The 19,636-nt window shown below is 38.6% G+C and overlaps 1 protein-coding gene across 2 annotated transcripts; it reads left to right on the top strand.

The window, feature by feature from the left end:
- The first annotated feature begins 1,352 nt into the window (after positions 1 to 1,352).
- Positions 1,353 to 19,607, top strand: twsg1a (twisted gastrulation BMP signaling modulator 1a). Of its 2 annotated transcripts, none has more exons than XM_044367393.1 (5): positions 1,353 to 2,059; positions 2,970 to 3,127; positions 12,688 to 12,787; positions 16,807 to 17,067; positions 19,137 to 19,607. In XM_044367393.1, the coding sequence occupies exons 2-5, from the start codon at positions 3,002 to 3,004 to the stop codon at positions 19,316 to 19,318; spliced, it is 669 nt and encodes a 222-aa protein (XP_044223328.1). In that variant the 5' UTR covers positions 1,353 to 2,059; positions 2,970 to 3,001; the 3' UTR covers positions 19,319 to 19,607. The 2 variants fall into 2 exon arrangements, with proteins under 2 accessions (XP_044223328.1, XP_044223329.1); XM_044367394.1 differs by lacking the exon at positions 1,353 to 2,059 and adding an exon at positions 2,289 to 2,368.
- Positions 19,608 to 19,636: the final 29 nt, after the last annotated feature.

The raw sequence follows: 19,636 nt of genomic DNA, 5'->3' as shown, positions 1-19,636 counted from the left end.
AGATAACATGATGGTTTTAGAATAAAAACAATCACCAATCAAACTCATTGGTGGTCAGAGTCTAATGAGAAAATGACTCTTGAGTTTGTCTTGATGACATGAGTGAAATGTTCTAGCAGTAAAGATGTTTATCATACTGACAATGTGGTAAAATGCACGCAGAACCTCATAAATGAAAGTATTTTATTCTACACAACAGTTTTACAGAATAGTATTAAAGTGCCGTGATGAAAAGTAACTAAGTACATTTATTCAGTAACTACTTTACATGACTTCTCCCCATGAAGGTCTTTATAGTTACACTATATTTCACAGGGAAATATTCTAATTTTTACTCCACTACATGTATTTAACTGCTATAGTTAGTTGTAGTTAAGATTTTATTTGTAAAACACATGATCAGTTTATAGAATATGGTGCATTGTTGTAGATTACACTACCCAAAAGTATATAAAAATGTTAAAATGTAGCTCCCCCGTGACAATATTAAAAAGTTGCTTACAATTGTAGCTCAATCTGAATGTTGCAAGTACTTTTTGATACTTAAAGTACATTTTACTGCTACTGTTTTGTATTTTTATACTGTGCTGTTCCTAATTTTACTTAAAATATTTCAATAGGCTACTTCTTAAACACTTGCTTTGTATACGTCTTGTATCTTTAGGGGCCTTCATGAAGATCAATGTTCAGTTACACAAGTGTAAAACTTTTTATTTATTTTTTACTTATTTATTTATTTATTTTTTTATCTTTTGGCCTCACCAGCATGCTCAATTTGTCATTTTACTTCCCAACGAAATTACTAATGTGCACTTTAATAGAACAGACCAAATGTTAAAAACACCTCAGTGTTTAAAATGACCATAAAACAAAAACTGAACTTTATAACATTCATGGAAGTGGGATTGATGTATTTAACTTTATCAACGTGGCACATAAACTGGCAGCTGGATGTATTTTCAAAAGGATAATTCACCTTTTTTTGGTTGTTGGTGTGCTGTTACTTGTGTCATGATCTATTCGTCATGATTGTGCAAACTTATTACATTTTCCATGTAAAATGTCAGTGAATTTAAAGTGAATAATGGTTTTAACTCGCCTCATTTAAACGCACAACCATCATTTAAAAAAAAACTGCTTCGTTCATGAGCAAAACTTTAAATATGACCATTAAAGACTTAAATTAATCTACTTAAGATTCAAAAATTATAATTATCATGTTTTAATAATATGACTCAGCAAAATTGCATTCTTATCTTGTTGAAATGAGTCACTCTTCCTCAATCTGATTCAAATTAAAATTTGCCTGCCCCGGATTGAAGGTGTGTCTGTTCCTCGCTGGCCTTCCTGCCCCTGCAGGCTGGAAGTGGGGCTATCTGCAAGCTTTTGATGAAGTCTTTACGAAAACACATGTAAACACCTGTGGAGTGAAATGCCCCCATCAGATCATCTCTGTGGCGGCAGAGTTGCTACAAATGAGCTCAGGGACGCGTCTCAGCGGGAAGTCTGCTCAGCTTCACAGCTTCCGAATCACCCTTTTCTCACCTAATGAGGCCGCTGATAAGACCGGAGACAAAGGACTCTTTAATGGAGTGGGGGGTGGCTTGGAAAGAAAAGACTTGCTTGTGTAAAACAAGCTAAACACAGTCCACCTGGTCAGGCTGCTACTGACCAAAATTTGGGCTAAAGAGAGACTAGATTTTACGCACAAGGCTTTTACGCACAGATCTCCGGCGGGGCGCGGTTGTAAATTGTGTCTCTTTGTGGTATTTATGGTGCGGGGATGCGGATCATTCATGTCCGTTACCCTGAAGACGCTCAGCCGGTGTGTGTGTGACCTGAGGCCCGGTGTTTTCCTCCACAGACGTTGGATAGAAAATGGAGTGTGTGCCTTTAAGGCGCCCGACTGCCTGTCGCTTTGTGCTGCGGAGAGACTGACGCCCTCTGGACACAGTGGACACTTGAGCGGCGGCAGAACACCATCCTGGAGAAGTTCAAAGAGAAAACAGCCATAGTCGCCCCTAAAAAGAAAAGTAGTGAACTTGCAAACAGCGTTGTGGTAAGTTTTTAACTGCTTATGTTTGCATTATTTCGCTCTTTTCTGCTCTCGATTCGGTTGTGGCTGCGTGCGAGTGAAACGAACTTTTTGGTGTTAGCGATGAGCAGCAAAAAAAAAAAAAAAAAGAGAGAGAGAGAGAGAGAGAGAGAGAGGTGAAGAAACGCGTTCATGAGTGAGGGAGCTAATGTTCCTCACATGTTTTCTCTCCCCGTCATGTGAAATGGAACAATGTGCAAGCGAGTGGCGAGGTGTAAAAGCAGAGCAGTCGGGATTAGACAGCGTGTTAATGCGCGACACTTGAGGAAAAAAGTAGGTGAGGCTGATGTTGCCAGATGTGTATGTGTGTGTGTGTGTGTGTGTGTGTGTGTGTGAGTATTGTTACTCCGCAAGTAAAGAAAAGTAAGCAGCGCTGGCTTTGAATGAAATGTGACGCAGGCCTTTTTTAGAAATGTGATGTTTACATGTCAGGGTTAGTGACGTGACTTTTAATCATATTTGAAACACACTTGAATCCGCTTTTAGCTGCACTTTTTCACCCTGATATGTGATTTTTGGCCCTTTAAAGTTAAATTTCAGACTGTAATTAACATGTTGCTCTTTACATAAAGCACACAGATTAAGGGAATACAGGTCCATGATTGATTATTGATTTCCATACAGAAATCTACTCAAGTTTAAAAGGTGGATGCATGTAAAGAGAAGCAGATCTTGTGAAATCCTCTCAACTGTTTTACATGTTCAAACTGTACATTATTTTCATCCTGCACCACCTGTGCAGCCACGACTGCGGCTCTTCTACTTTCCCCTCTTGTGGAATTCCAGTGATGAGGTTTTTGTTTATTTGTCTTCGCCCTCCAAACCCCCTGGTTTCAGTCTGAGGTCTTGTCCTTGTCCTCGTGTGTCGACGTAGGTGTTCCCGTGCTGTGCTGGTGAGCCGTCAGGATGAGGCCCGGTCAGCTGATCCTCCTCCTCTCCGCAGCTCTCCTCTTCCTCCTGTCAGGACTGTCTCTGACCTCCGGCTGCAACAAAGCTCTCTGCGCGAGCGACGTCAGCAAGTGTCTCATACAGGTAAAAAAAATTGGACATGTGAAGGTTTTTTTCTCTAAACACACTTTCTCCGAAAGCGCTGGATGGATGATGCATGCTGGATTTTCACCACAACTGTACCACGAACAAGCCTCCCTTTCCTGTTGTGGCTTGGCTGCACTGATTATCTGACTCACAAACCCACCGCCATCTTTTAATCTGTGAAGCAGAATGAACCCACATTTTCAACAGATTACATTTATAGTTGTTTCATTTTGGGATATAACCGCTAAAGAGTAGATTTTAAGTGACAGACAGCTTTTAAACTACATGAAAATGTAGCGATTTTTCCTTCAGAAAATCCATATTTTTGTTTTAAAAGAATATTTACAGACTTAACTTTACCTTGTCGAGGTTGCTTTGTGGTTTTCTGTAGATTCAAGTGAGAGATTTCTGTGTGAGCGGTGCGACCGAGTTCAAACTTCTCATTCTACAGTCTTATAGCTGTTTCGTGTAAACATAGACTGTTGTTTGTCTCGACAAGAACCCGAGCGAACGCCTGTGTGAAAGCCAAAGATGAGGTCAAGTCGAGAGCGGCGGCAGAGCAGTCGAAATCTTGCTTTTAATACTTGTTAGATTTGCAGCAGCCAGGGGCATTCCTTGAGAGAAAACCTGCGTGCCAGTTTTGTACTGATAGTTAACATAAAAACAAATATTCAGCAGTAGCCAAAGTCAAGTTTTAAAAAAAAAAAAAAAAAAAATCCACCAGAGCAAAGATGGAGATCTGGATCCGAGAACAAAGATGGAATCTGTTGTGAAGAATGCAGATACATTCCTTCGATAAGCCAAAAGAAGGCCGCGAGGTTTTTCTCTAAAGGAGCCGCGGAGGAGCAGATATGTGAATCTATCTATCTGTCTTGTCTTTATACACACACACACACACACACCTCCTCTGTACCTGCTGGTTTCTTTTGGAGCCTTGTGGATCACGTGTCAGGTTGTGCTGTCTGTGCTACTTTTGATTTATTCGAGGTATCCTTTTTCGAGCCTGCTTATTTATTTTTTTTTAAATTTTCACATCAAACCTTGTGGATTTTGTTGACTTTCTGACATCACTTTCTTTGTGTCACATTTTCCCTCACGCCTGAAACCCAGTGGGTGATGGGAAAAGAGGGGTGGCACCCCCCCCCCCCAGCTTGTTAACCCCCTTGGAAAAAATGAAAAGGAGGTGTTGGCTCGTCTTTCCACCACCTGTCAAGTTGAATTTGAGCGAATCACCCACTGCTGTCTGTGCTCTGCCCTCCGTGTGTGTGTGTGTGTGTGTGTGTGTGTGTGTGTGTGTTTGACCTACTGTGTGTTTAGTGGTCCTGCCTCTCCCATTAACATCTTTAAAGTACTGTATTTAACCTCGGTGGCCGTTTCACCTGCTTGACCTCAGTGGCTGTGAGAGTGAGCCGCTGCAGGTATGTTTTGGAGGTGGTTAAAGTCTCTAAACGGGTCCGATTCTTGGTGCAGGAAGTTGAGCTCCGTATGCAAATGAGGAGTTTGGTTTGGAAATGAGATATTGGGAAAAGTCAGAGTGGCTTATTAGAGCTGAAACGATAAGTCGATCGACAGATAATGAATCTGCAACATTTTTGATAATCGATTTTTTTTTTGGTTGCAACTTTTCAAATGTAAGAATTTGCTGTTTTTCTTTTAATTTAATATATTGTGATTTTACACTGTTAGTTGGGTATTTTTCACTATTTTCTGATATTATTTACATCAAATGATTAATTGACTAGTCAATAAATAATAATTTTAAAAAATAAACATTAGTCTAACTATCTTTAACCACCTTAAGGTCATTTTTAGTGGATAGAAGTAATTCCTGTCCTACCTGGACAAAGTAACCTTCCTTTGATTTTACATCCAGTCAGTGAAACTCATCATGCAGCCGCCGTTAACAAAGTAATAAATATGTTCAGTTAAACGCGACTGTAAAAGCAACAACCATCGACAGGCAGGAGACCAAAGAACAAATATGTACGCAGGAAATTCTGTGAATTTGTAACTTTTTATTTAAAGCAAATAAAATCTTAATCTCAAAGGGGAAAAACTGAAACTTCCTTTAAAAGTTGATTTTGGCTTCCCAGAATGCACCTGGCTTTGAGTAGCACCTATTGCTCAAAGATGACATGCAGATGTATCCGGCTGCAGCTGAAGAGTGTTTTCATTAGCGGATAATTCTTTATTTTTTTAACAATCAATCAAACGATTGATTTCACAGAACCGAACAGAAAAAGTGACGTCTTATAATAATATTTTTTTTTCGTGTGTGACCAACATTCATAAACCAAAAGTTATTCAATTAAAATGATTTAAAACATCGAGAATCAGCAAATTCTCACATTTGAAAAGCTGGAACCAGCAAATATTTTGATTTGAGAAATGTTTTAGGGCATATAAAAATCCTCTTCTTGGAATAACGATTTGTGTCTGGGATGTTTTTTTTCCAATTACCTTGTTAAAAATCCACGTCCACTTGTGTAAGCTCCATACTGGACCACGATCGGCTCCGATGTCACAAATCATATTCGTAGGCAGACGACTTGAACTCAGATTTAAGCTGAGACAGAGAAACTTTCCCCCTTCAGCAGATTAATGTGAAAACATCCTTCTAGTGTCAAACTCTGCAAATACATCATTCTGCACAGTGAAGCTCAAACAAGAACAAGAAGAAAAACATATTTTTGAGTGGAGGAGGGACTTTAATGAATAACTGTTGATGGACGTATTGATGAATTGTTTTTCTGCACTGTCTTACTTGCATGTTTTGCATTTTGCAGCCCGTCTATTCAGCACATTTTTTTGCTCTAAACCAAGAGATTAAATAATCATTTTTTTTAGTCTACTTAAAAAAATGTGTATCTGATCTGGGCTGAATATTAACAGGCTGAATTCTATTTAAGGAGTGTTGAATTAATGATAAGAATCTGTGTTTTTTTAGCAAGTTTTGGCACAAACTTATTGCTACCAAACGGCCAACTTCTGCTCCTTCTGGGTTCACTTTTCTTCAAAATCCAAAACTTGTGTGATCCAGCAGCATTTGGTGGCTCCGCTTCTTCTTTATCTCCATTTCCAGGTGGCTTATTTCGCCTGATGAATCATTGCTCAAGACAACGAGCCCTGTAGCTTCCGCGACCCCGCCGACACCGACTCGCTAGCTGTCAGAGGCGAGAGCGATGGTGCGTGTGCCATGAAGGAGAAACTTTTCTGCCTCTAGCTTAGACTTAAACTTATAAAACTTTAATGACCTCCGAGAGGCAATTAGTGGTGCAGCACAGAACATATAAACAAATTAAAAGCACATCAGATCAACAAAAACAACAACAGTCTAAGATCATCCATAGCAGCTGTCATAAATATCATCACAGACCAAGGCAGGCATTTAAAGTGCATGTCAACATCTGTATAGCAGTTATTGACGTGCACTTTAAATAGCTCTCTCTGTAGAAGCTCCATGTTGCTTGTGATTAGTGGGATCTGCTGTCTGACGCTCGCTTTTACGCTCTGCTGCCATCTCAAGTCATTTGTCTGAATTCCCCAAAACCCCTGAGGGCAGGAGAACATGAGGAGAGGAGGACGAGGAGGAGGGAGGAAGGGAGGGAGGCTAAGGTCAGGAGGAGGTGTGTGTGTGTGTGTGTCTGTAGGGGGGAGGTTGGTTGAGTGAGATATACAGTTGGGAGTCTGTGAAGTGTGCAGAGATTCACAAGCCAGCTCCTCCGTCCAGACCGGGCTGTTTAGCAGGGTGGGGCAGCATTTCAAAGTTACACACACAGCAGCGGTCGCTCGGCAGGACGAGGCAGCACATGTTCACTTTCTCTCTGGAGTCCTTTTGTCTCGCTGCAGCTGAGTTTTGAATGATTACAGTGGTTTCCGCTTGAGAGCAAGGGAAACCCAGTAAGAGCTTGTAAGGCAACAAGTAATGATTATTTTCATGATCGATTAGTCTGATACTTTTTTTAAATGTTTTTTTTTTTCTGAAAATTGTGAAAAATGCTCATAAAATGTTTAGACAGCCCAATGTGACGTCTGTAAATAGCCTTTTTTTGTCCAACCAATGGTCCAAAACCCATAGAGATTCAATTTACAATCACATACGACAAATAAAAGCAGGAACCATCAAGTAAAAATGCAACGTTTTGGGTTTTTACTTGATAAATGACTTGTGAAACGATTGATCTATTGTCAGATTTATTGTCGATTCATTCCATGTTGATCGACTATTCATTTCTGCAAGAGTTGTTTGCAGTTGAACCATTTTGTCTACCCATATGTCACAGCCTTTGTGTTTCTTTGCTGTTTATGTTTTTGTTTTAATTGACATAGTTTAGTTAATATGTACCATTTACAATCAGGATTCATTATCCTTACAGAACCACACACATCACAGATAAGTTGGGCAACCACTCACTCAGTTTCTCTTTGCATTTCTCTTTTATTAAAGGAATAGTTTGTCATATTGGGAAGTACGCTAATTCACCTCCTGCTGAGAGTTGACACAACTCTTGTGTCTGTATGCTAAATATGAAGCTTAAGCTAGGAGATTAGCTTAGCATAAAGACTGTAAACATGAGGAAACAGCTTCTTATCAAAGTCTTGGCAAGAAAGCCAATAAGCACACATCCCAAAATGTCAAACTATTAACTTATACTATACTACTGTCATCATTGTACATACTATTAGAGCTGCAACTAACACAGTCCGCAACCCTAAAGATTTCAGTTCTCTATCACACATTTGAGAAGCTGGAATCAGAGAGTTTGGAGGTTTTTTCTTTTTTTCCTTAAAAAATTACTCAAAACAATGAATCAACTATCAAAATAGTTGGTAATTAATTTAATAGTTGGCAACTAATCAATTAATCGACTAATCGTTGCAGCTCTATATACTATACTTATAATACTAGTATGGAGTCGAAGCCAGGCGATGTTTTTCTTAGCTTAGCTAAATTGTTAGCATAGCTCTCTCCAGAGTTCAAAAATACACTTACCAGCACCCCTAAAGGTCACTAATTACCACAGTACATCTCATTTTTTTAACCGGTACACAAACAGAAAACAACAATTTGTGGTTACGTGCTATTTTAGAATAAATGGTTACCATCCAACACTACAAAAAGTCACTTTGCCCGACAAGAATCTGCTACATACAGCACATAACTACCTGTAAAACCACAAATTGTTACGTTTCTATTTGTGTAGGGATTAAATATACGAGATACTGTGTTAATTAGTGAGCTTTAGAAGTGCTGATAAGTTGATTTTTAACTTTTAACAGAGTTAGGATACCATATGCTCCTTGCTTCAAGTCTTAAAGCCAAGATAAGTTAACGTGACTCCAGCTCAGTGTCTGTAAATCTTCTTCAATTTCCATTTTTCAAGTTCCAATGTTTGGTTTTTTTTGTGATTTGTGAAATATGAGATGCATGTTTTCCCCTTGGCAGCTGTTTAGTTTTGTATAATTCCACCTTTAGAGAGTCATAATTACTCATGGGATCAAATCTTGATCAGAGGTTTGGGGATTGAGAGGATGGTGATTAAGTGAACTGTGTGTGGTTTTCTGCAATCCCTCACTGGTGAGTCATTGGAGAGTCTTTTATCATCGCCGAGACTGTTTATGTGTAGCTTCTGCAAAGATATAAAGGAGGAGCGGGAGGGAGAAAAGAAATGAGAAGGAGTGTGACAGGGAGGAAAAAGTATAAAAGGAAGTAGGGAGGAGAGATTGAGCAAAGAAAAAAAAAACGAGGGAGAGAAAGGGAGGGAAGGACGGGGGGGAAAGTGTGTTTTTGGAAGGAGCAGCCATGTTCTGTTCTCCAGGTGTTTTCTTCTCCCCGCTCCCTCCCTCCCTCCCTCCTTCCCTCCCTCTGTTTCAACCCCCCCCCCCCCCCCCCCTCCCCACTCCCCCCGCCGCCCCCAGCCCCTTCATCGTGGTGACCTTGACTTAGAGGAATGTGCTCCCTGTTCTGTGTCAGGAGAGAAAAGACGGGAGAAATAGGAACTCTTCTGGCAGTCTCACCCACTTTTCAATCCCACCTACTCGTTTTAGTCGTGTTTCCTTCGTTGTCTCCACGTTCGTCCCTCGAGACGAGCTGTACCGAAGCTGAGGAATGAAGCCATTTATGGTTCAAGGTTCATAGAGGAGTTATAGTATCAGCAGGAGTTTTGTGTGTGTGTGTGTGTTTTTTATGTTTACAGAAGCTCTTGTACTAATATTACCTATAAAAAAAAAATCTATAAAAAGCAACACGAGAAATTCTTTGCAAGAGATTTTTCTTACTCAGTGTCGACAAGCCTGTGTATGAAGCATATTTCAAAAATGAACCCAGTGAACCAGAGTTATATTCGCAGATTGTGAGCTCAACTCAACTAGTCAAGGCCCGGTTCTGCTCGAGGTTTCTTCCTGTTAAAGGAGAGTTTTTCCTTGCCACTGTCGCCAAGTGCTTGCTCATGGGGGAATGTTGGGTGTCTGTAAATTGAAGAGTACAGTCTAGACCTGCTCTATGCGGAAAAGTGCCCTGAGATAACTGGTTGCTGTGATTTGGCGCTAGATAAATAAACTGGACTTGACTTGACAAATTATCCATTTATCTTCTCTTGCTCTAAATTCTAAGTAAACTGAAAACCTACAATTTTCATAGTTATCTAGCCTCCTTTTTATTTGCATGGCTGCTTTTTTTTTTTATCACGCAGTTAGTTTTGGTCACATATTGTGTCTTAAATGTGTCAGCTGTAGAGTTGAGGTTGACTTTATAGTCACGAAAATGAGCAGTTGAGACTTGAACTTCACTGCTGTGAGATCTGATTTACTTGAGACCTGACGCGCTAAAGACTTGACTAAAATGTTAAGTTTTGATCCGGTAAAACTTCAGAACAATTAAAGGCAACATACAGCTTAATTATTTCTAGTTTACAGTGTAATTTTTTTGAACTGACAGTTTAACAGTCCAGTATGTACTGATACATACATATACTGTAGGGAACAACAGATGTGAAGTTATTAAATTTGGGAATACTTGGTAGGGATTTCTGGCACGACTTCACCTACTTCCAAGGTGCATGAAGAAGGAAGACTCAAGACTCCAGTAACACTTCAAGCATAAAGAACAACCTTATTATGAGACCTTGGAAAATTGGGAATAATTAGGATATATGTTGCAGACTGTGATCTAAAGCGTTGCCCAATTTAAACAAACATGACAGTGTCAGACAGCCACATAGCTTGAATATTTAATTATTAGGCTTGTGCATTAAGATGACCTAGTTTCAAATATTTAAAAAAAAACCTAATAACGCAGTGTTGAAAGTGATCAAGTGAGTTTTCTTACGAAGACTCTTTACTTAGACCTGCACCTGAAGCACTTGAAACTTGACTTGAGACTTGGACTTGCACCAAAAGACTTAAAGGGGACGTATCACTCACATTTCCAGGTATTTATTTTTATTCTGGGGCTCTTCTGGAATATTTTTGCATGTTTTACTGTTTAAAAAATTCCATATTTATCTTATACTGGCTCTTTATTCAGCCCCTCAGTTCAGGCTCCGTCTGAAACAGGCCGTTTTAGCACCTGTCCCTTTAAGGACCCCCTTACTGATGAGCCCACTCTGTTCTGATTGATTAGCTTCAGGCTCTGGAGGCTACGTCAACAAACAGTAGAAGGATTTCACTTCTTTTTCTCGTTCTTCACTCAAAATGTCAACTTCTCAAATACGTGTTGGAGCTGAAATCTGGTCTTAAGTATGTGAATGGACAACGCAAACATCCCATGGAACATCCTTAGCAACAACCTTAGCAACAAAGGCTACAGACCATCAACTGTTTGCGGGCATGCACAAATAATCAAGGAGTGTTCAGAGCAGGTTGAAGCCCTGGTTTTTGACTTTCAGGGAGCATTTTTACATATGTTAACCTGAAGTTTTGGACCTTTTAACCATGTTTAACACACACATCTGACATTATAACAGTATAAAAATAACAGAAAATCACAAAAAGCATACCATGTCCCCTTTATAAGATTCATTCTGCTTTGTCACACATTTGGGTCTTGTCTTTGTAGATTTGGCCATCATTCCTATCAAGAATAATAATTATGTGTGCACCAAGTTAATTGCTTTTGAGATTTTGGGAACATGGCGACATCACAGGGCGAGAAACACGAGGAGTCAAGTGATGTTACAGCTTTTAAACCAAACCAGAGGAAGGCCACATTTTTGGAATAAAAAACAAGGGTGAATGTTGCAATTATTACCATTCTGTCAGTTGTAAACAACCATCACAGTTTACAGAAAGACTTCCTGGTAAAACTTTGACCTACCGTACTTACCATAGTTGTGCGTGCACACAGTTTTAATGTGCAATGAGAGATTAGTACTGATATTTTATCTGTGCTGACTTTCAGTTTTACCTCAAAATAAAAGTGTTGTCATGTTTACAACCTGTCTCAACATGCGGCTGCTTGTGTTTCTTTTCCGCGTCACACTTGGTTTAAGTGATGTCACTGGGTTTCCAGATCTCAGCGGTTACTTTGGGAAGTACAATGTTATCATAACCAATGGAGGTGATCACCTGAACTATGAAAATAAACTTGGATTATGCTTTAAAAACTCGCTCTGAAATGGGTTACTCAACACTCTCAGCTGAGCCTCAGTTACAATGTAAAACCATTCAAGAAGAAGATTTGACATGTCAGAACCTGCACTGTTCATGAATGGAAATGCAGCGGAGGCCTATTTTAATTATTTTTTTCTGCTCTGTGAACAGGGGGAAACATACCTCGATAGATACCACACATGCCACGTGCAGCGTTAAGTCGACCTGTCTTGTAATAGCTTGTGTGTCGTGTAATATAATAGTTACTCTACTGGAGGCAAACCTTCTGTTGCTCTTTCTGTTTGTTTTAATGGTACGTCTCTTGTTTGTACAGTGTGTCTACATGTTGTGTTCTGTCTGCTGTGTCATTTTTAACACGGATGTTGCTTCCATCAGACGTTTAGCACCAGATCAGAACTGAATCAGCTGCACTGAAAACAGTTGTTTTATTTATTTGGATCGTCTGCAGCACTGAATGAACACTTACATTTTTCAGTTTTTTGAAAAATTACACCGACTCATTCAATTTTGGAGTGTAAAGCACATTTTTTCTCCCTAGTTTTGGCTAGACTTGGATGTATGAAGCAATTTCACCCAGAGAATTATATTTAAATAAATATAATTGGACAGGTTTAGTGGTAAAGCTTAAAATTTAAAAGGCCGTACTACACCTCTGGCTCAGTTCAGACAAAATGTGGATGAAAAGATGCATCTGGTTTTTGGTTGGTCCGGTGTTCTCTCTCTCTCTCTCTAGAGCCAAACTAAGCTAAAATATACTAAGAAAGCATGTTTTTCCAAAGTACTGGGTGCTCCTCACTTACGTTTTGTAATATTTTGGTAACAGAATGGTTGCGGTTTGGTGCAGATGCATCCAGTTCATCTCAGTTTGGTGTCTTTCCACACCAGTTGCTTCTGTTTCTGTTTTAAGTCTTTCTGTTTTGCTGATGCATGTTTTTCGTGTCCTGCAGGAGCTGTGCCAGTGTCGTCCATCAGATGGGAACTGTTCCTGCTGTAAAGAGTGCATGCTGTGTCTGGGGAATCTTTGGGAAGAGTGCTGTGACTGCGTGGGTGAGTGCAGGGACTCATTTGTCTACAACATACTTTAAAGCTTGACAGCAAGTTAGTCAGCATATTATTTGTGACTTGAAAAATGTAACTGTTCAGCCCACACTCCTGTTCAAAAGGACTTACAGTGACGGAGAAGATTCAGAGCTCAGTTAGACATATAATAACAGTCAGTGCCAGCAGGGATTACATTCAAGTTGTATAAATCTAAATTTGTTACGGTCTTATTGTAGTTTTGCATTTTATAAATGAATTTAAAGCTGAAGGCTCATGAATCAAATGGAATTTGATTTAATATAACTGTAAGTTACGATTAAGTTTTCTTAATTCATCCAAAACTTCAGGCTTTATCACCATTGTAAAGCATTGAGGTGCTGCTATGAGGTCAGATCGGGACTCATTTTCTCCGTCACAGCTCCTACCGAAAGTGGTAGCAGGTGAAGAACTGAAACTTGGACTAAAATGTTGGGAAAAACACTGGTATTAATACCAGTATGTCATTGGATTTAGTGATTTTCGGAGTCCAAGTCCAAGAAGTGTTTTTCAGCATTGGTAATCTGAACTGACACAAGCAACATTCAGTTTTTAGATATTATATTCATGTTCAAATATTGTCATACAGATTCATTTATAGAGTTAATATATGCAACACCTTCATTTTCAACAGTTCATGCCTCTGAGTCTCTGTCACTGTATAATAGCTGGTTTCATACTAATATCATAATTAATTTTGACTCTGTTTAACTTTATTGCCACTGTAGACTGGAAGTAACCAGTACAACACAGTGAAATATGTTTTTTTTTTTTTTATCAATTATTTAATGTATAAATTAAGAGATACAAAATGTAACACAAAATCAAACAGATCTGGAGAGACGTAATATGTGCAAACTAGTAGATAATAGTGTACAGAAAGTCCCACAACCCCCACCCACAAACAGACAAACAAAACAACAACACAGAACAGAAGAAAATACTAAAATTTAAAAAAAAAAACACCCAAAAGAAATGAGGTCAATAAAAATATTGTGCTTTTGACTTCACTTTATTTATTTCACAGCTATAGTTATTGGCTATTTTCAGATCAATATCTGTATGTAAAACATATATTTGGTTCATAAAATATGTATTGTTATAGATTACAGTACCCAACAATATAAATGGCAACATTAAAGCGCTGAAATGAATTATTATTAATATTCCAATAATATAAAAGATAAATATAACACTCTAAATGGGGATATTTTGTATAACTTTTACTTTTGCTACTTTCAGTACATATTTCTGCCAATACTTATTACTTTCATTTAAGTATGAATTTGAACGCAGGACTTTTTACTTGTAATGCAGTATTTGTTAATTGTGGTATTGCTACTGTAGTTTTGCTTAAGTAAAAGATGTAAATACTTCTTCCACCACTGATACAACAAAATAAAGTTAAACATATAAAGCGCATATAGATAAATCTGAAAATGAATGAATGTACAGATACAGAATGAACAGTATAGCAAAGGAGTAATGAAACTGTGATATGCAGAAAAAAAAAACATGGACAAAAAAAACAATGTACAAAGTATACAAGATGAGTGAATGCAGTTATATTATTGTCAGTAATATAACTGTGAACCAGTATAACAGTACAAACAACAAGCAAGTATATAATATGTTCAGTGTAAAAACAAGTCAATCTGTACAACTGATTATAGTTGAGAGTTAAATATAGTCTCAATACAATACGTGTGACACTTTGGTTGTTTTAGTCTTGTTAATCTCTCAGTCGCCTTCTCGCCGAGTACTCCCTCTCTGTTTAAAAACTGAGATTGTGGCTGTAATGCACTTGACAGATGAGAAGCATGCGGGTTTAAAAAGGCACCGGTTTGTTCAGAGTGTTGCTGCTCTGATACAAGATGAGTGTGAGGTGAACAAAGCCAGATATTGAAGGTGCTTCTGAAAAGTGACAGGGCTCAATGTGGAGGTTTTAATGCAAAGCAGAGCGGAGAATAGGGCCACTGTTTATTGGTAGACAGGAAATTACAGAAATATTGTCACTACTGAGTAGCACCTACACATGTGGACAGGAAGTCTTAAGGTCTTCCAGAAGATCAAAGGACGGAGAAGCCGGAAGAGAAAGGGACAGGGAGGTCGACCTGCTTAAGTGAACTTTGACTTCCAGTCTTTAAGCAGGGGGGCGGTGGGGGTGTAAATCCCAGGGAGATCCAAAAACAACCGGATTTGTGAAACAAGAAAACGTTTGGCTGGTTAACTCCGATCTTCATCTGAAACCCACTTTAAACCAGTAGGCTCTCAGATCAGCTTTGACAGACAGATATTGCAGTACGTGCTGACAAGGAGGCTTTATTAAAGCTCATTGATGTGGAACACAAATACAAGCATCTGACACTGTGCGCTGAACTCGCTGCTGCTGCTGCTGCTGCACAGATGTTATGGCGGTGGAGTTTTCCTCCTGGACAAGCCTTTTACATTACACTGAGGACAGCCTGAAGCTTCCAGCAAGTATATATTTCCCGTTTATGTCATATATGTTTTTTTGTTTTTGCAGCACTAGCCTTTTGAACACTTTAAGTAACTTTCCACTCTAAACATATATTATCCGGGCCAAACGTTGCCTACTTTGAAGTGTATATCTGCGAGTGGTTAGAGCTCCGGGTGCAGCCCAGTAGAGGAGAGGACAGTTTGTATTTTAGAGGAAGGGAGGAGAGGGAGGGAGGACACGGAGGGAGGACCCATGTGTACGCTTTATCTAAAACAGCTGCTACAGCTCTGCTTTTAGCGTTGGTTTGTAATCCAATTCCTCTGTCAAATTCCCATTAAATGATTTACCCATTAGCTATAATTCACTTTGACTCATTTAAAGGGTTAGAAAGATCGTATCTGAGGATGTGGGGACTTTGTCAAGTGATTACTACTGTATTCGGAAATTAAATGAAGTGTTAAAAGGACCTTAATTGAGACGAGATACTCTAGACAGCAGTATGGTTTAACAAAAGTGCTCTAGTGAGTTGAAATCATGTGTGAAACAATTTGACTGCTGAACTGCTGACACCACGATCCTTATCAATATATCTGTGAATTTGGGGAGTTTAATGAAATTAAGTGGAGTTTATATTCTGTAATCACACATATATTATACATAATGGGTTTTTAAAAGCTGATTCTGATATATTATAGACTGGATGTCTTGTAATTTGGCAGTTCTTAGGAAATATTACATTCCTTTTCATTTATTTTCCTATCAGAATTACATACTTGGCAGTGAAGAGAAAGTTTTGAAATTGTTGTGAATATTGGACTTAAATTTACCAAGTGGACAGAAACACGACTCCAAATGAATAATAATGTTGCTCCGCAACTGCTGGATATGTAAATAAGCAATGCTTTGCTATTAAGTTCATCATTTTAACTTAAAAAGGTGATTATATATCAGTGTTGTGTTCACAACTTGTTTCTGCTGCCCCAAGTGGCCAAAAAAATCAGTAAATGCAGGTTTAGATACTAAAAATTTCACAGTAATGTTAATAGATAGTCAAAAACTTCTTAGGTGGTTGTGGTTCTGCTGGGTAAATATGAACTTTGACCTCAGCATTTCAAAATTCCTGGCTACAGCTCTGACCCTGATGCAATGAAGGTGAATGAAATATGATTTTTAGTACCCATAACTTAAAAAAATGACATTCAATAGTAGTTTATAGAAGTTTTCTTTCCATACAGTATTGCTGCTACTTTGAATGATCCACAGAGCACATTTTTAAGAACTGTTGACTTTGAGGTATGTAACTAAGAGGGATGTTATGGAAATGTGATTTAATTTTTAATGGTTATGAGCGCCAAAATATAAATTGTAGCAGAAATCTTAGAGCTTAATATCTCAAAACTGGGTCAAATAAAACCAAAACTATCTGCAAAGCTGAATACCACCAGAGATAAGTGAGAAAATAATGTTTTCTTTTAATAATGTGGGTGAACTAACCCTTTTAATGTCTTCGCCGACATTTTCATGTTAGGAATGTGTAACCCCAAGAACTACAGCGACTCTCCAGCCACGTCGAAGAGCACCGTGGAGGAGCTGCACCGTCCGATCCCGTCGCTGTTCCGCGCCCTCACAGAAGGCGATGCGCCCATCAACATGATGGTGGTGTCCTTCCCCGTCGCCGAGGAGCTCTCTCATCACGAGAACCTGGTGTCCTTCCTGGAGTCACTCGACACACAGCCCCAGAACGTGTCTGTGCCTGGAAACAGCATCCACGCCAGCTACGACACTCAAGGTAACGCTTGACTACAACTCAGAGAAAGCATTTGTTCACGTTTCACTGGCGTCTCATATTAAACTCAAACAAAAGGTGTTTAATCCTACAGTACAGTCAGATATATAAGTACTACCCTTAAGTACAATTTTGAAGCAGGTTTGAACTTTACTTGAGTATTTCAATTTTTGATATTGTACTTTTTACTCATCTGCATCAGGGCTGCAGATTTAATCTGTAGATTAATTCTTGATTAATCGATTAGTTGTTTGGTCCATAAAATGTTAAAAAATGGTGAAAAATGTTGATCACTGTTTCCCAAAGCCCAAAGTGACTTCCTCAAATGTCTTGTTTTGTCCACAACCCAAAGATATTCAGTTTACTGTCATAGAGGACTAAAAAAAAAAACTAGAAAATATTCACTTTTGAGAGGTTAGAATCACAGTATTTGGACATTTTTTCCTTAAAAACTGACTCAAAACTAATCGATTATCAAAATAGTCTGGAAACTAAAATGGAAACTAATCAATTAAATAATCGTTGCAGCTCTAATCTCCACTTATTTGACAACTAGTTACTTTGCAGATTGGGATTTTATACAAAACACATGATCCGTTCTTAAAATATGACGCATTGTTACAGATGAAACTACGCAACAGTATGTAAAGCAGTTAAAATTGCAGTAATTATGTAAGTGCAGCTTACATGTTAATGCATCAATGATTAATAATCAAAAATTATAATATCTAATGACATAACACTAACTGTGATCATTCTGCTGCTCAATGAGAACGTTTGCTACTTTTACTTCAGTAAATGATCTCAATACTTCTTTTGCACCACCACCCATGACCATCTCTTACTATGAGCTGTCTGTTTTAAACCAAACACAGACCCAAATTGACCAAAGCCCTGATGCAGGTAATGCGGAGTAGTTTCTTGCGTGGTACTAGTGCTAAGTTGATAAATATATTAGTCAATTGACAAAAAAAAAATGATGGACAATTAAAAAAAAAAAAGATTTAATTGTAGTAAAATTGCTCCTCTCTTGCTCCAGCTTCTCAAATGTGAGGATTTGCTGCTTTTCTGTGTTTTAAATCATTATAAATTGCATATGTTTGGAGTTTGGACAAAATAACGTCTTTTTATACAACAAATAATCTGAGTAATAATCAATAGATTGATCAAAAACAGGCCTTTTTTTCACAGCAGACATTTTGACTTTTCATAGTCAGAAACGCACAGGTGTTACTAATAACATTAACGATGACTCCGTTATAGTCAAGTGTCCCGGTAAGACATGACAGTGTGACAGTGAGCCAGCAGGCCCAAGACCAGGACCTGAAACCGAAGCAGCTAAATGAAATTCAGCCATCGTTAAATTTATTATCTACACCTGTAGTTTTCTCACTGTGTCAAAATGTGTTACAGGAAAAAGATCTACGTGATGATTGTTAGTTGAAAGCATTAATAGAGTGTTTGTATCAAATCCACATCACTAGTAATGTTCCTGAATGAGTTACACTACATGACAAAAAGCTTGTTTTACTCACATGCCTTGTTATTGCATAGTTTTCTGGTCCTGTCAGGTCTAGTCAGATTTTTCGTTTGCATTTATGCACACTCGCTAAGACCCGTGGTAATAAAATCAGGCCCGAACCCAGAGTTTAAGTAGAGTACAAAGTCTTGAATCGAGACCAGTTTGGGTTGGGTCAAATTTTCATCATTTCAGAGGGAAAGGACTGCCAAAAGACCTCTAGTTTAGGGAATTGTAACGAGGTTGAAAGTGTTGCTCTGCTTCAACTTTTTTTTATTTTTTTTATTTTCATCTGCGGCTGTTTTGGCTCTCCACCTCTAAGCCAGTGCTATTTGCTATAAAGACACACTCATAATAGAAGCGTTCCCACAGAGCTGAGCAGTTAACTCATTAAGCTCACCAAAACATATGGTCGTACTTAGCTGCAGCAAATTCATTTCACCCCTGAAGTAAAAGTAGGAACAGTGAGGGTTAATGGTAATTATAAACCACGTTTACTGGATTTGTGACTCACATCTTCTTTGCCTATCCTTTTTTTTATTTTTTATTTCAGAAAACATGTGCACAGTGGTCTACTTTGACGACTGCGTGTCTATTCGTCAGTGTAAACTATACTGTGAGTCAATGGGAGGATCCAAGTACCGCTGGTTTCACAATGCCTGCTGCCAGTGCATCGGACCTGAGTGCGTGGACTACGGCAGCAAAGCCGTGAAGTGCATGAACTGTCTCTTCTGAAGTGCGGGCACATATTGGTACCAAATGTCTGGGCCATACCAGAGGACTGAGGGCAGAGGAAACTATGACTGTGATGTGTTAGCATTCCTCAGTTACCTTGTAAAATACCCCCCTCCAACCCCTTCCTACCCTTGCAAATTGTTTTTATTCTGCTGTTATGTTTCACTGTATATTTTTAGATATGTTTTCAATAGTGTTTTTTACTAGAGGTGTATATGAATAATGTATTTTTACAATTATGGTCTGCTAAATCCCAGTCTCATGCCAAATAAACGTTTGGTGACATGGACTGTTTTGTCTGATTTTTAAATGATCTTT

This window comes from Thunnus albacares, chromosome 12 (genome assembly GCF_914725855.1).
Source record: "Thunnus albacares chromosome 12, fThuAlb1.1, whole genome shotgun sequence".
NCBI classification, from domain to species: domain Eukaryota; kingdom Metazoa; phylum Chordata; class Actinopteri; order Scombriformes; family Scombridae; genus Thunnus; species Thunnus albacares.
Note: the sequence above shows the minus strand (reverse complement) of the source record. Positions and strands in the feature narration are given on the sequence as shown.